This window comes from Papilio polytes, unplaced genomic scaffold (assembly GCF_000836215.1).
Source record: "Papilio polytes unplaced genomic scaffold, Ppol_1.0 DF824270.1, whole genome shotgun sequence".
In the NCBI taxonomy this organism is placed as follows: Eukaryota; Metazoa; Arthropoda; class Insecta; order Lepidoptera; family Papilionidae; genus Papilio; species Papilio polytes.
The window spans coordinates 1,479,031-1,496,919 of NW_013524934.1; the positions used below are offsets into that span (position 1 = coordinate 1,479,031).

Below are 17,889 nucleotides of genomic sequence, written 5' to 3' on the forward strand. Positions count from 1 at the left end.
TAAAAAACGAATTAAGGACAATCGTAGTCACAATCTTATTTAGTAGAGTGCCCCATATAAGTGATTTTTTTGTGTTTTCAAGTCACACAATATAAATATACTTATGATATGAGAGAGCCATGTGTCAGTAAGTTTGAGACAAACGTACAGACAAGCAGTACAAGTTGCATATAAATAATGTATGCGGTATCAAACTATCCGACATGCAAGTGAAATTTCACACCATAACTAGAGAGTTAGTTTCTGTAAAAGGTACGAAATCAGATATAATGGTAATATTTCTAGTTTTAGCTGCTGAATCATTATTTTCCAATTCATGTTATAAAAATTACCGTACTTCGAATTCCAAAAACACTGGTAAAATAAATATACCACTTTTAGTGGTAGAGACCATTTACTAAGAATACTACATGTACACGTAATTTACAAAATATTTAAAAGTAAACCAAAATACCACTAACAGCAACTGTCATCTTATATTTTAAACTTAAATTGCGTTCCTTAAAAATGTACTCTAACTGCAGAAGATAGAAAACAAATTTAATCCAAAAGCTTCTACCCAAAGTTCTAAAAGGACCCTTTCAATAAAGACATTAACACTATTAAGGCCAACTTATATTGCTCTTGATGTTACGACCCAAAACACACACGATTTCCCAACACGCTTATTGACAATAAAACTGCTCTGTCAAGAGAACTTGTAACATAAGGGGCCTGCATATAGGTGCTCCTTGTAAAAAATATTAGCAATTTAATTGGGTAAATGCCAGTCTCCCAGTAAACTACTAAGCTGCCAGTATGTTTACTAACTACAAACTATCAGGAGAAGAAACTCATCTCTCCCCACGACAACGATAATAAATACTACACTAATATTTATTTTTGAGTTCCTTTTACAGACCCGACGACATACAAGAATTATATTTACGTACACGCCCTCTAATTAGTTCTACGAAAATCTCGTTTAGTTTGCCAACAGCCGCCAATCCGCAGTTCGACCACAACAAAGAACACTAATCACATTCTCACACCTGCGTCATACGGCGGATCTAATCGATTCACACTTACAGAAACGAATAATCGCGAGTTACAAAATCGATATAAACACTGACCAAAAATTGTTAAAGCGTACGCTAGCGACAGCGTTGTCGAATGGATGTCGCCGCGGCAACTGACGGCTGGAGCCATTCAATGGGACGACTTCTAATGATCTTTAGTTCATTGTGGCGTCGTAATGGGGGCGTGTAGGCGATCAAAGTACGCAGTAACGAGTGACCAGGGAAGGTCGCAGGCTGGTGTTGCGGATCTCGATACGACTCCGTTCTCGGAAGCCCGCCGCGAATGGGAAACCGGGACACGGCCGCCGAGCACACCGGGAATGTTACCATTTGAGCCCGTTCGTTTCCTAGGTATGGTGGCAAAAAGCGACGCATAGTAATGCTACATTTGAGAAACACAGGCAGTTAATAGTATGGATGTGCCTACAAAAAAAAACTAACGCGAAACAAAAAAGAGTTGAACGCAACACACCTTTGAGCTAAATTCCGCATTCGCTACATCCACTTGAGACGGACTTGAAGGTTTCATAATTTGTAAACAAGGCAAAGTAATCGTGCGTTTTCACTGCTGAAACACCTTTACAAAAGAATAATGTTATTTCGTTTTCCGCAAGGGACGTTTTTTAAGTATTTACGCCGTGGAAACGTATTGTAACAAAGAATATTACCGAGTGGGAAGAACAAAGCGTGGCGAACGTCTGGCCGGCTGCGCTCTCATGCTCAACAAACCGTGGCGAAGAAATGTTAACGATATCTTTGAGACACAAACTGTGGGATTTACTATTAGACCGTGAAAAACCCAATCAATTCTTATAATACGAAGAATAAATTAATAATAGTTTCTTTAATTTAATATCTCTTTCATGTTTTTCAATCATCGCATAATATACGTATCTATTGACTTGGGTCAGAGAGCGCATTCCAACTTGTCATTTAATAATTGATTCATAACTTCTGAGATTGACCTGATGGTCAATCAAATCATTGATCGTGTCATTTGTTTCCATTTTTAAGACCTGCTTCTTAAATGAAAAAAAGTATAAGTATAATTGTTGATACTTTTTAAACAATTAATGTAACTGGCCATTAATAATTTAGAGTACTGGCTGAATCTGCATAGGGCATGTTAGATGTCAAGGCGACGATCGAATGACGTATGACAGTTGTCATTGAATGGTGCAATGATGCGCTTTTTTATTATAAAATCAATTGGTTAATATCTGTAAATGTTCGCGATCCCATTAGAGTGTGTTGTGCAGTTTTCATTCAAGATGGTGGTAAACTAAGAATGGTTTTTCTAATGTTACGCGATTGTTATTTTATTATCTCGTGCAATGGAAGATCATTACCGTGTATATGATCATTCGGAATTGAATTCTACAAACCGCTCTTCACTCCGATAGGTATTTAAAAAAGCTGATGTTTTAGCAATTTAATTTTTTTTTTTTCAGTATTATACAGCATATGTCTGTCGGATTGTATTTTTAATAAGATAATTAAAAATATGTAGATGTGATAGCGTGGAATGCCACAAATGGGGCCCAGCAAAGATTTCCCGTATACCTTACTGCCCACTAACAGCCGTAATTGGAGAGACAGTGGGCTACGCAGCATAGGTTTCCATCTAAAACAAGTAGCTACTAGATGTCAAAGTAAATATTTACGATTTCCACGCTATAATTGTTGTACAAATTATTTTTTCTCCAAGATGTAATTTTATTTATTTTATTCTCTACATTATCAGTAGCGGTTCCTCCTTATAAGCATTTTAATTAAGTTTTTCAGACCTTTTATGTTTTTTATTATATCATAGTTAGACAACATACCTGTCATTATGTAGACGCAGAAATTAGCACAGTTTTCAATCACAATTGCAATTCAAAGCACACAACCAACTATTCCAGCGAACGTATCGTATTTGAGTGTCTAATACTAAACCAGGCGAATAAAATCACTCCACAAGTTCTCAGTAATCCAGAGAATTCGACATATTAACCTCTACGCTGCATTGAAGCAACAATTATTTATAGAATTTAATAAACAAACCCACAATCACTCACTGTTTGTAAGTATTTAATTTATTTTAATTCCACATTTTTAGCACTTTACTGTGATATTTTCTACGAGAACTGTAATGGCGGGGTATTCTAACGCCTAAATAATTCGCATTGCCAAGGGTTCAAGGAACAAGGTGCGCATGGCGCGTTGCACTTTTTAAAACGCACCGAGACGCGGTTAATGCACTCGTGACGTCACGGGATCAATATGTTACAATATAAAACTCTATCAATCTCTACAACTAGGAAACCATGTTTCTCTTTTAATGCTAATTATAGTTATCTTTTAGTATTTTAACAATGCGCATAAAATGCAAGCAGAAAAAAAACACGTCAATAATATTAAATAGCGCCATCTAGTGTTTCATTACTTAAATTATTTACATAGCTTGTGTGAGCGAGCTGTCAAGTATAGATGGCGTTAAATACAGTACGGTGACAAAGATTGTAAGTCAATTATTAGATTTTCTATCAATATATTAACTGAAATTAAAATAAGTACACCTGAAAATAAATAGCCAAAATCAATATTAGAATCCTTGTTATCGTGGTACACTTTATAGCCCACCTGTTTCCTTACTGTATTTCAAAGAAGCATATCGATGTACGCACATCATCCGGGATTATTATCAAATTTCGGAAGCCTATGAACATCAGATGTACAGAAGCCGTATGGATTTCATTGTTCTATACGCATACACAATTTTTCTTTACTGTTAAAAATATTACCAGACATAACACGAGTAACGATTTCGCAATAAACTTTTATCAGATATTTTAAACCGAGCATATGTTGAAAGTGATGATTAAGTGTTACTCTTTGAAAACATATTTAAATAGATAGAGACAGAAATAAAAGCGACATAAAATTTGGCAAGGGAAAGCAAGTTAATGAGGACATTCACCGGGATTTCTTATTGAGACGAATTTGTGTTTTTATGTACTTACTAGCTGTTCCCGTGCGGCTTCATCCGCATGAAATTATGAAAATTTTATTTTACTGTTTACATCTGTCAAATGACCAATTACAAATGTCAAAATGGTATGACATGATGACAACCTTGCTTCCTTGATGTTGGCAGCAACTTATGATCTCTTTTCCACATTAGGGTTTTTGTCCAAAATATTTACCACCTAAGTTTAATATCGTTAAAATAAGCTTAGATTGATTAAAAAAAGAATTATTCAAAAATATGCTATAATTGCTGACATCTTAGGCAACAAAGAAGTGTGTGTTTACGCTTTATTATAATAGTTTAGATATAGATTTATATTGCAAACCAGCTTCCTGTATTTTCAGGCAAATCAAACGTTTTAATTAATGTAGGTTACAACGTTTTAAGTATTTAATTAATAATTTAATTGGCTTTAATTCATATCAATTTGACCTCGAATATGTAAATAAGCCCTTGTTGAATACATACTTTTAAATAATGACATCACCTTCATAATTGTCACTGGGAAGGTAGAGGTTGCCAGTTTTAATGCAAAATATTACATAACGAATCTCTTTTGTTAATGATAGTCAGGTTTTTAATATCCAATTTAACGTATGTAATTATTTTTACCTTGTTAATTATTATTAAAATTGAATGCCTATCTATTTTTTAAAAAATAATCAGGTGATTTTTGTCAATAGCTAAGTGTAAGTTTATAAAATACATATTTTTATTGTTTTTTGGTATATGTTTAAATAACATTATTTAAAGTTTGCTTTAGACATACATTTCACAATGTGATTACATAGTAATAAACGAGGTAATGCGCTAAACACATCAGACTAGACTTTCAAATAACACTAACGAGCTTCTAATTGGCCAGTTTCCAATAGTGGATAACACACCACGTGTATAGATGTCAGTGACCTAATGATTGCTGAGTCAGCTAAAGTTATGATATCCAAGTATACAAGCGAGAAAGATTTAATTTACAACGGTGCAGGTACTATGCATAACGCCATCCACACCACGAAGAATCACTCAGCGTGGAGAAGCAAACTTCAAAAATTCGCGACCGTTAGGAATGAGGAAACGATGCAGAGAGAGCGAGAAAGAGACAAAAATTATGTTTGTAAACCATACGACGCGCTGTGGGTGCTATAGAACATAGGGGCTCTGTTAAACTAATATTATAAATTTGTATTGAAATAACTCAAGAATTACTGGGCCGATTAAAAAAAAAACACTATTAAAATAAATTAAAAAGTCAACAGTGAGTAACATAGGCCATGCCTTTTTATTATTTTTTAATTTTACATGGACGAAGTCGCGAGCAACAGTTAGTAGTCGATAATTTTAAAATCGTCTTTTATTGCAGCGTATGTAATTTTCCTTTATAACAAGCTAATTAGTACCTCAAAAACAAAAACATAAAATCAATAATCCTCATATTTTGTCCTTATTTGATAATTACTGTTTCTTATTAAATATATTGAACACAATATTGTATATTGTATAATTTGCAATTAACGCGTTGTTCACAATAAATGTTTTTAAACCGTTAATTAAAAAGTTTATGCTTTTGTACCTACATAATATTTGTGTCCTTTCTCCCGCTACTTTTACATTCCACAAATACGGCATTTTTCCTTAATAATAATTTCTTCCTTTCCTGCCTTTAAGCTTTCTAATTGTGTATGAAATTATAGCACATTGCATTTTTAATCCAAATTATGACATTAAAATTACAGTCAAATAAGGTATGATCTGACAATTGTGGTCCTGTAGAAGGTCAAAGTCCCTTTATGGTCGTCTCATAACAAGCTGACTTTTGTTTAATTATATTTCCCAGGCTAACCGGTGATTTATTTGACCTACTCTACAAGGTAACAAAGTACAAGTACTACAACCTCCAAAAAATAATTAATAAAGACAAGGGAATCCATAACCTATAGGCAGAAGTAATGATGCAGGTATTCAATTGCATATGTACAGTTAAAGAATTCAATTCCCATTCCACTTATAAGTGAAGATCAAACAAGAAGCTCTATAATTTAGCACATTTGTTGCTATGCCAAACATTACATCGAAATTGGGACTAAATAAACTTTGATTTTTGATTATCTAATTTTCAAATATCCTACGACTATAATATCATACGTCTAATGCTTCAGATTTCTGACAAAACAATATCTAACGGTAGTACTTTGATAAAGGATTTACATATAAATTACAATAAACATTTAACCACGCCTTATCCAGCAATCTAATGATTTCAATTAGCATAAAAATTAACACTGACATATGTCAGTGTTAATATGACGATATCGTCACCGGAAACATAATTACAGCGTTGACAATGTTTGATGCATAACATGTCAATCAACGTAAGTATGGATTTGTATTCAATTGACACTATTAAAACATGTTTCTCTTTCAAGACAGGTAAAGGACATTGTAATATTTTAAAAAGATTTTAGTAGGGAGGAATGTAACAAGAAGAAATTTAGTTATGAGTGAAGAGGTAGACGAAGAAAGAGATGGATAGAAAGGTGACATGATCAAGGGAGTAATGACCGAGATGAATGAAGATAGATTAACCTGGAGGCCGAAAACTTCTGCACCGACCCTACTAGTATTGGATAATGACTGGAAAATGATAATTCCATGTAACTAAGCTTATGTGTCCTGGTACGTCGGATTCGAACCCCAATCCTCAGATGGCGTATTAGTCGTTTATATCAATACTTATAAATAAACTTAATTAAAATTAATATATGTGGTCCCACTTTGGGGTCATAGGTCAAGAAGTGAGAAGAGAGAATCATTATATGCATCATACTTTGAATTCGTACACAACATTAATAACCAATAATGCCTGTAGTAAACAATAATGACGCAACTTCGAACCTCCAACCCATCTGGCTTTAAGGAATTCGCTCAGAACAAATTCGTAAAGGACAAACAAGTTTTCATTGAGCTACGTGAGTAAACTTGACTCGGTTTCGCAAAAGGCATGACATTTGTGAGGTCGTCGCTTATGTCAGCCGATTACACGCCACCAGATGGCTCACATCGTTCTTGGAACAAAATTAGTCTAAATGACAATCTCTAATTCATTTAAGTTATTGAAGCACTATTTTAATGCAGATTTACTATATTAAATCAATCTAAAAGAGTCCCTTAATGATCATTACAAGACCTTGAGCGTGGAAGACGTCATACACGGACGTATAGGTCTCTCTCTATATTTTATTATATGTTTGAGGGTGCGTAAAGTAAATTTTTAAGTATACAGTATTTAATGACACAAAATAAAAGGTGTCATAGGAGACTAGAGGACAGGTGCGAAGCCGCAACGGCGATTTAACACGGTACAACAACCGCAAATACAAAACATAGTGCGGCGTCAATTTTAGTGACCCTAATTTAGTAACCACGGGTTAGTGAGATACCTAACTGTGATATTAAGCATTCAAAAGCTGTATTTGCATTACAGACTTGCTGTTGCTCGCGACTTCGTCCAGGTGAAATTTAAAAATACAGCTTATGTTACCAATACCGTAACTAGAATGGTGAATTAATTTTTAAAGTCGGCCCAGTAGTTTTGAATTATTTCACTACATACAAAAATACAAACCTTTCTTCTTTATAATCCTACTAATATTATAAATGCGAAAGTTTAGATGGATGGACGGATGTTTGTTAGAGTTTGTAGCCTAAACGACTAAACGGATCTCGATGAACTTTGGCATAGATGTAAAGGACATTTTTTTAAATTCCACGTAGCCGGCGGCGCGGGCAAAAGCTAGCATAGATATAAGTCAATAGGCGACATTGCAAAACCTTGAAGTTTTCTTTGTTCATTAATTTCTTCTAATAGCTTTCTTGTTTCAACGATCGAGTTTTTATTTATCTCCTTATAAGAATCTCACATATTCCTATCGTGTAAAACACTTGTTAATGCCCTTATACTGATGGGGAATAGCAAATAAAAAATATGTACACACATAAGGTACTCAAGGCCGATATATTTTCGTACATATGTGGTTCAGAGTAGTTTACAACAGTATAGCAACGTCTAATGATACTAATGAACGCAAATCGACCTGGTTCCTAACAATTGCGATGACTTCACGCGTATGGTGATGCCAACAGAATAATTTTAACCATTTCGTTCATAAGCTTAATTGTTTTAACACTAGATATCGAACGTAACGTAACCAACATCATATCAATTAATCTACACTTATGGAAAACATTTGTATTTGTACGTTACTAGCTCTAAATGGTGACTATCTGCGTAGAATTAAAAAAAAGTAAATAGTCTACATGTTCTTCCACACTTTCCTCAACATCATGTCAAATTTCATCAAATTCGTTTCGGAAGTTTATACTACAGACTAACATCCATCCATCGAAACTTCGCATTTATTAGATACGAGCTGTTGCCCGCGACTTCGTCCGCGTGGTATTAGAAAACATACGAACTATCCCTCAGGAACCGGACATTTCTCGGGGATGAAGCTTATCCCAAGTGTACTACAGACTTTGTTTTATATCTGTGCCAAATTTCAATAAGATATGTTGGACCGTTGCAGAATGATCGAAGAATGTTAAAAAACTAAATTAATGAATCCAAGGGGAAACGTAACTATTCCCGGGATAAAAAGTAGCCTATGTGTTCTTCCAGACTATGGTCTAAACTTGTGCCAAATTTTATGGAGATCCGTTCAGCCGTTTAGGCTACAAACGCTAACAAACATACATAAATCCATCCATCTAAACATTCGCAATTATAATATTAGTAAGAAGTAAGATAAGATAATTTGCAATACATTTGCTACTGTTAATTTAAAAATATAAAAATACGACGTTACATAATACACGGAAAAAAACATTCGTGGTCTAATAATAATAGATCTGGCAGCGTTATAGGGCTCACAAACAATCTGGAACTGCGGTACATCATAAAAACAAACATTTTTCCGTAAAACACGGAGATTTATTGAAAGATCTAAGGAAAACGATTGTAATCCTTTGGTGAATAAAATTAAAAACACAAAATCACATTTACAAGCTAATGCTTGCTTAATAAACATCGATGTATATCTCTTATTGTTATAAAAAAAAAACCGAAAGTTTCCGAATTAAAAAGCAGAGATTTATTTTAGATGAATGAAGATTGGTAATAACTCTAATATTTTCTAATTCCCGAATAACTTCTTCGCATTGCAAGGGATTATCCATAGTTATCTTTCTGTCTATGCTATCTGGTTACTAACCGATGTATACTTTCCCGGCCTCTCATAATGTTTGGAGCCTCGATAATCAATCAATGGCTGAGTGATCACGTGCGTTGCACTCTAGAGCACACAAAAATAAACACACAACATGGATGGTTAATCCAATCCTAACAGGAATCAACCGTAGTGTACACGTAAAACACGCCATCACAGTAGCAGACGCATCTTACTGATAATATTACAAACAAATATACACATAGAAATTAACAACACGTAACGTCGCATAAAAACTTGATTACTAAAGCCATATGGGTTTTAAAATCGTTTTTACGCTGTATAACAAATTATTATCACTGATTAAAATATCTTCTAATAGCCTATATTTTATATTTTAGAACAAGGCTAAGTTACCTAGATTAAATGATATTAATTAATTTTGAAAAATTATAAAATACTCACAGCCGGGCGATATGCCGTTCTCCTTCATCGCGCACCGGTAAGGATTGTAAGTGCCTGGCAGCACCTTGCCATACATTGTCCGATCCATTCTCCAATCACAGCTTCGATCCACAATAAAACACCCACGGAGGTGACACTACGATCCGCACACCATAATCACAACCTACAGATGTAAACGTGTTACACTACGCGTAAATGCATTCACAATCCTCGGTCTACTAGCTAGAACGATGTCATCTAACTCAAGGGCGGCGGTGCACTGCGCACGCGTTGCGTCATATCGATATCGATGTTCGATCTGTTATCGTTAAGCGATAACGCAATGTCACCGGGACGAGGCCGCGGAGAAGCGAACTACAACGCAGTCCAACAACAACTGAGGCGAAGCATGTCCGGTGGCCGGCGCGAGAGACGCCGCGCCGCTAAACCTGGATACGATTCCGTTCGTAAATCGTATACGATTGTCAAGTACTATACTAGTGACAAGCAAATAAACATCGATAAAATAGCTTCACTATCGATAGAATAGCGTTCAACATAAATAATCCATCTGTCAAAGCAACTTCGTCGGCGAGAGACTGATCAAAGAGTCATGAATATAAAGCTGTGTTAAATGTGGAATTCTTAAGATTATCGAGATTGTACGTTGACGGAAGACACCGAACGCCATTCATCACGCGTTCCCTAGCGGTAAATTCTAATTTAGTTCGCCTGTTACCGCCAAAATTTACTCGCGCCCGACCGCATCCGGCGACGACTGTCTATTCTCAAAAGACGTACGCCCTCATCGCCCACATCGTCACGCTAACCTTTACTATGGTCATTAGAAGGGATAACAGTCTTCCTTTGATCTACGAGTACAGTTACAAAGCATATTCTTTTACATGTATTAATTATGTTCTAGTTCTTCATATCAAAGCGGTATACAATTTCAACCATTTTGTTATAACAAATCGTTTCGAATTATCTACAATATCTGATAAACGCCACCCAAGATGTATCGAGAATGAAGTCGAATGTAAAGGGAAGGTGCATTCCGTTTCCCTGAGTGCTAATTAAAACAAGAGATTGACATTTACGAGGCGAATGTTTACGATGCACGTAGCCGTTTCATTGTTCCCGACGTGGCGAGAGGCTCTAATAAGGAAGTAAATATTTAAGCTTGTGAGGCCAGGGCTGCTACACCGTTTAGAACCAATCAACCTGATTGCAGGACGCGTGTTAGACGTAATGGACTATAGCAAATGGATAGATTTAGAATACATAATTAAATAAATAAATAAACACATATCAGAAAAAGCTACGTTATCACTTGAGTAGGTAGTCCACAATGTAATTACTGATTTTCTTTAATTTAGTGTGTCACATTTTTTACATACAAACTAATTCAACTAAAACATATATCCTCTTGATTATAAATGCTAACCTACCAACCCTGTGTGTTGCAAACCGTTCATCTATCTACAATCTACACACAGCAATTTGACCTATTTGGCACATACAAATACGGCCGAAGATCGAACTGATAGTAAACTTTTGAAGATACTAAGTTCACGACTGTCCTCAGCACACGGACGAAAGCCTCTTGACTGAATAGCGGAAAAAGGTTCGCGACAAGTAAAACATTACAACGGTCAATGTAAAATGTATTTAACTATGTTGACTTAGTATCGAAAATGCGCTGGCAATAGGAAAGGTCTACGCGATTTGTAATGTATTTGCCCTTATGACGACCTAAAGATCACTCGATTTCTCAAGAATATTATTTCGACAACAACTATTATTATAACAAGGAAATGTACAAAATAATTTCAGATTTAGTTAAATAATGACAAACCGACTATGAACCTTAGTTTCTTTTGGTTAAACCGTGCAAATTTACTACACTGCCATAAGACAACAATAGTAAAGTTAATCATTAGTTTCTAGGAATGTAGACAGTACAATAAGAACATAAATAATAAATATCTTCCTTAAGATACCTCATATGTAAATATTTATTGTGCTAATATGAATGATCTGTATACCCTAGACTCGACAAGTCTAGACCAGATAGAGTACGATCTTTGTGACGGTGCCAAGAAAAACAAGAAGGCCAAAGCTAACAACTAAGTATTTAAATAAACGTAAATCTTTAACATAACATATCATAAAGGAATCTTTAATATCACATTACAACAAACACGCATTATGAAACAAACTACGTCTATTTTATAAAAATTGCGTCAACCAGGTAAAGAAACCAATTAACTATTTGAATTTAATATATATCAAAGTTTAAAAAATATCGACTTAATCCAATTTTTCACAATTCTATAAACAGCTTTTCACGCGTAGTGTAAAAGGTTTAAGCACAAAAACATACAAGACTAATAAAAATCCATTTTATTCACACTTGCGTCCATAAACGTCTTCAATCACTGTTTTAATAACATGAACCGTTAGCACACTGTATTAATTACTTTAAAGACCAAAAACTTCAATGTATATTGTTTTTTATAACATAATCGTCAACCGCAAGAGCACGTTGGTTACCGCGTGAGGCGACGGACAACTGCGTGGATTGGATTGTACGCAACTCGTGGTAATATGCCCCGTGACGCGACGCTAATGGCTAAACTGTTTGTTGTCATAAGGGTGAATTACCGAGCCCTTATTTACTTTGGTCGATATGAAATTTGACCGAAAACACAATCAATATAAAACTTTCGTATATGTCATACAGGTCATTTACCGTATTGTTTCTTACCAAGTAATATTTACAGGATCTGGCTTTTTTTTATAATACAAGGTGGCAAACGAGCCACCAACGAGGCCACCTGAATCCACCAAAATGGAAAGTGATCGCTGCCCATAAACATCCACAATCGCAGATGCGTTGCCTACCCTTAATTGACGGAGAGGAGGAGACGCACATAAAGAAAAACATTTCTCCTTCTTATGCGTCTCCTCCACCGTCAAATCCACTTTTCCTTCCCATTCTTTCCTCTTAAGAAAAGGGTGGAAAAAGAAAGGTATTAAAATTAGGCCTCCGGCCTAAAATTTGGCTACAGTTATAAAATGGATTGACGTCTTTTAAACCACATCCCAAGCGATTTCATTTATTAATTCGTGAATCATATGGGCGAATGATGACTAACACTAATTGTATTACTATAAAAGCACTTGTACATTAGACGTCTCGAATAAAACTATTATTTAGTATATTTGTAGTCATTTCCTTGTTTTAGCATCTTGTTTTAGATCTAATAAATCAAATAGTGATAAAAATTATAGACCTAACTCTTAAGTAATTTAAATCTATTATGATACAGTCGTGAGATTTTCAACAAGTTATCAAATGATGACCATAGAAGGTTCATTTCATGGCTCATGCCGCGAATGTAGCGTGACGCACGATATCCACTCCAGCCAGGTGGGGGAAATTAAATTATGTTATAACAGTACCCTTTACGAATATGTGTAGTAGGGGACTTAGAATGTATAGAGGGTAACAATAATGTAGATCTAACGCCAAAGAGCCTGGTAACGGTTGTATTGTTGTCGCGATTAGTTCTGACATTAAATATGATACTTTTCAAATATCTTAGCGGCCGTAGGTCTGTCTCCGTGCATCGTCTACGCTCTGCTACATCTAAAATTGTGTTGTGCTGAGTTGCGAATTGCGTGAAGTCAAGAGTCGCCACGACAAATGAAAACTATAATGTCATACAAAACATGGCGCGACAGTTTATTTAGTTTCATTTTGGCTAGGGGAGATAAGTTGTTCGCACTAAAAGCATAATTTTAACACGCATTAGCGTAACTAAAAGGACATACTGCAGATCGAAGGAATGTGATCTGGTTAATATTCTAAGTACTCAGTATCACGTTCTGTGTCACTACAAAGATGACGTAGAATTTATTTTACTATGCTTTAATTGCTCTTATTTTCCTGCTTGTCGTGTACGAGGTCTTCGTAAAAATATGTCAAGTTGTTTAAGAAAAATTGGCAGTAAACCATCTCTTTGTAGATTAGTTAATACACTTTTAGACAAGATTTTGCTTGGCCTAGCATGGCGACCTACTAACATGAAAGAAACGTCTCTAAAGTTTATTGCGTCATTTCTTTTCTGCACTAACGTATCGGAGTTTATCATAGTTATGTGAAATATATAAAATAGACAATTCAATAGATAATATATAAACTACACTTGGGCATGCCCGCGATCTAAGCTAGGTTTAAGAGGCATCTACCAATAATGTATTATTTGAAGTAGTTTACACTTTTGTATACTTTTCGACATGAAAGGCACTAGGCAGGGTTCTGACGACGCCTATGAAACTAAAATCAGCTGAGAAAAGGATATAAATGAAATAAAACACGTCTCTTCTGCATAACAACATTATTTTCGTTGGAACCGAATACATCAGTCACAGTTTGTGGAATAATTAAAATAACTACGTCGGTTTGTTGTGGATGCGCTGGAATGAACGTGGTACGTGTTTATGACCAACAAAAACCTCTATTGAAGCTTTGCGTGTCTTATTGTTTTTATCTGTATTTTCAAAAAATGTTATGTTTAAAAAATATACAATTTTTTTCAAATCACTGAAAGAACGATATTTTTTCATGTACAATAAAAACCAGCATCTGTTACATCGTGTCTAAAACAATGGTTTCTAGTAAAAAAAAATTGTTTTTACATTACAACATATTTTGTACCATTGGAGCAATGACCCTGTGCATTATCAAATCAAGTGTTTACGTAATACAAACGTGTATTGTCAAATCTTGATGGAGGGAAATGCGTGGTGAATTAAAACGCGTCTACAATTAGATACGTGCCAGTGACGCTTAACGACCTCAATCTACGAAGAGTTTATCCCAAAAATTTATGGGATTTTTGGGAGAAACGTGGGATAATTTTTTTTTAAGCAAAAAAGCCAGAGTTGTCAATTGATTTAATTTAAAAAGGAAAAATCATGGTGAAAATTTAAAAAAAAAATTCTTTTCTAAATAACTTTCACCAGTTTTCCTTTTTAAAATAATTCTTTTGGCAACTCTAGCTTTTTTGTTTTAAAAAAAATTATCTCAAGAGAACTTAAGAGAAGACATGAATATATAGTAAAAAAAAAAACATACAGACGACTTGAGTACCTCCTTCTTTTGGGCAGTCGGTCAAAAATACATAAACTTGTGTTGACCGAAATACAAATCGTGAGCATATATTCTAAATTAAATTTCATATTATGCAATATTAAATGACAAAGTCAAAGAAATGCACATTATGCTTATAACTTATTGAGATATTTACCTTTTAAAAAAATACTATTTCTGTTATAATTAGTTGATGTATGTATTGTATGATAACAATGGCTCTCAGTGAAATTGCAAAGCAGTTACCATATTAAAGTCATTAATGGAAAGTGGATGGATCATTAAATCATTATTAATACATAATAATCTTTTTGCATGTTTGTAAGATGATTAACTAACATTTGCATTAAATTATTATTGCAGTATTTCATAAGTTGAAGTAGCAATGTATTGCAAAACAAAATCTAATAGAAATTGAATAAAAAACAGCCTAACAAAATTATTTCGAACTCTCTAGATTACATACTGAAATGTGTATTTTTTTATAAGTGTTTATTAATAAAAGCCTATAAGTTTTAGCATAATGAATGAGTTGGCAACAAAATTCTTAGTAATTCTATAAGGAAAAAAACATTAAAGCAGCTTCTTGTAGATATACAAAACTGTAGTCAAGAGACATAACATTGGCATAATAAAATGTAACATAATTTATGCATAATAAATGTGAATTCTGACTGAAGTGGTAAGATTCATTTAATACTATGCACTATATCAAGCACTGCAGCAACCATTTATTTTTTTTTGAATTTCCACAGATATACTATGAATTTTGCGAGTGGTTAGGTGCAAAATGTCTTCCCTTCCCTTCCACCTCATTTTATCCTATGCCTGCCTTACTAATTTAAAGTTCGGTCACTTTTGTAAGTATAGTTTATCTGTTTTTATCATATCTCTTGCATTTTAAGTCTAGACATATACAGCTAATATTTCTAAAACCAAGATGCAAAAGACATTGGAATTTGGCATATAAAAACATTCAGATTGCCGAAATAATTCTTAACATTAGTATAAACATAACTTAAAAGGTGCAGTAGTCATTCATTCATGAAGTCATCACCTAAAAATAAGTTTCTAAGTAAACAACCAGTTACGACGTGTATGCTCATTATTTAACAATCGGTATCGAAGTAAATGTATTAAATATTTCACATAAAACACGTCATAGATACGGAGCAAGTCAAACAGGTTGGGACGATAACACCAAACTTACCCAAGTCATCCATAGTGATTTTGGTAAAAGTTTAGCAGTAACCAACAAATGTCTGTTAATTTTCACTGTCGCACTTTCACTCTAGTTTCAACAACACTTTTTCTTTGACAAAACTTTGAGATTACACTAAATAAAGACAAAATCTTGCTTTACAAAATCAAACTTGATATTTAGTAAATTGGCACAATTGAGCAACTGTCATTTTTACGTCATTTTTTAATGTCAATAAAGCAGACTTGTTCTGAAACCCGAAGTTCGAAAATAGGTTATGTGGAATGACAGAAAATCCAAGCGTTAAATAATTATTGGAGCTTTGTTAACATTTAAAAAAAGTCGTTATAGCAATTTGAGTTTTAAATAAAAGCTATTTGTCGTGGATAAATGAGATAAAACCAATTGAAATAGACAACCATTACGAGAATTTGTCAAGTTTCTGAACGTATTGACGTGAAACAGAGCGTAGACAATTTGACAATCGATGAAAATGACATGTTGATATCGATCATCGCATACTTATTTCAGTAAAATTATTACTCACGTCCTGGTTACCTGAATACTAATACAATATGAGCAGCACGGGTGAGCAGTTAACTCTAGCAAGAGATATTAAAAGAGCTGTGGAATTATTAGAAAAGTTACAGCAAAGTGGCGAAGTTCCTGCCACCAAGTTAGCTGCATTGCAAAAAGTGCTCCAGAGTGATTTTTTAAATGCTGTTAGAGAAGTGTACGAACATGTCTACGAAACTGTGGATATTCAGGGTTCCGCGGATATTCGAGCATCGGCTACAGCGAAAGCGACGGTAGCAGCTTTCGCCGCAGCAGAAGGTCACGCTCATCCTCGAGTTGTCGAACTTCCGAAAACCGAAGAAGGTTTAGGTTTTAATGTTATGGGTGGTAAAGAGCAGAATTCACCTATATACATATCTCGGATCATCCCAGGAGGAGTTGCCGACCGTCACGGTGGATTAAAGAGAGGTGATCAATTGCTTTCTGTCAATGGTGTATCCGTTGAAGGTGAAAATCACGAGAAGGCTGTGGAACTACTGAAGCAAGCAGTAGGTTCTGTCAAGTTAGTAGTTCGCTATACTCCAAAGGTTTTAGAAGAAATGGAGATGAGATTTGACAAGCAGAGGACTGGACGGCGACGCGCCAATTACAATTAAACAATAATTTACTTGTATTCATGTTAATCTATACTTATTTCTTATACTAGAAGGTTTTTAAGTACTTAATATTTATAGAAAAATAATTTAAGTTACTAAATATTTCTTATTAAGTCTATGATTCATTTGATTGTAGTTGAATATGGTAATAAATGTGTTGATATTTATTAGATCTATGTTAATTTACATAAAAATAAGCTCTTAATGTTATTTTTAATAAATATTACTGTTCTATGGTATTATTAGTTATAATACAGATCTTTTATTACAAAATCCTATAACATATTATTTTTTGTTTACTAATATTATAAGAATTCTATTAAACAGAATTTCCTTAATTAATTGCCATTGCATTGTTAATTCCAAAAGTTTAGATTGTTAGTAAGGTATAGATACCCAGACTTTTTTTTCATAGACCCTTCCATGGTTTTCTGTGAATAATAGTATCAGAGGACTATTTTTGTACTATTTATTAAATCTTAAGTTTATTTATATCCATTGTATGCATACAGCCTTACAAATAAACATGGTATAAAGTTAAACTTAAGAATAAACTGAGTATAAGTGACTATTAGTATAAATTTTACTTATACTCAGTTTATTTCTAATTTTAACTTT

General features: G+C 34.2%; 2 protein-coding genes across 8 annotated transcripts in view; one reads left to right on the forward strand and one right to left on the reverse strand.

Moving 5' to 3' along the window:
• Positions 1-16,310, reverse strand: part of LOC106104568 (paxillin) — a 38,715-nt gene extending 22,405 nt beyond the window's left edge. For 3 of the 7 annotated variants that reach the window (XM_013284653.1, XM_013284647.1, XM_013284702.1), the window contains exon 1: positions 1,032-1,055. In XM_013284653.1, coding sequence (XP_013140107.1) covers positions 1,032-1,040 — 9 coding nt within the window. In that variant the 5' untranslated portion in view covers positions 1,041-1,055. Of the gene's footprint in view, positions 1-1,031; positions 1,056-1,112; positions 1,211-2,884; positions 3,232-9,758; positions 10,122-16,108 lie in introns of those variants that run through there. The other 4 variants (XM_013284685.1, XM_013284676.1, XM_013284693.1 and 1 more) reach the window with 4 other exon arrangements.
• A 257-nt stretch (positions 16,311-16,567) lies between these two features.
• Positions 16,568-17,523, forward strand: LOC106104615 (protein lin-7 homolog C). Its single transcript, XM_013284713.1, has one exon. The coding sequence runs from the start codon at positions 16,675-16,677 to the stop codon at positions 17,269-17,271; it is 597 nt and encodes a 198-aa protein (XP_013140167.1). The 5' UTR covers positions 16,568-16,674; the 3' UTR covers positions 17,272-17,523.
• The last annotated feature ends 366 nt before the right edge of the window (positions 17,524-17,889 follow it).

Bases quoted from the DNA above. Each gene is read 5' to 3' on its own strand.
- LOC106104615 (XM_013284713.1), top strand. From the start codon at position 16,675: ATGAGCAGCACGGGTGAGCAGTTAACTCTAGCAAGAGATATTAAAAGA.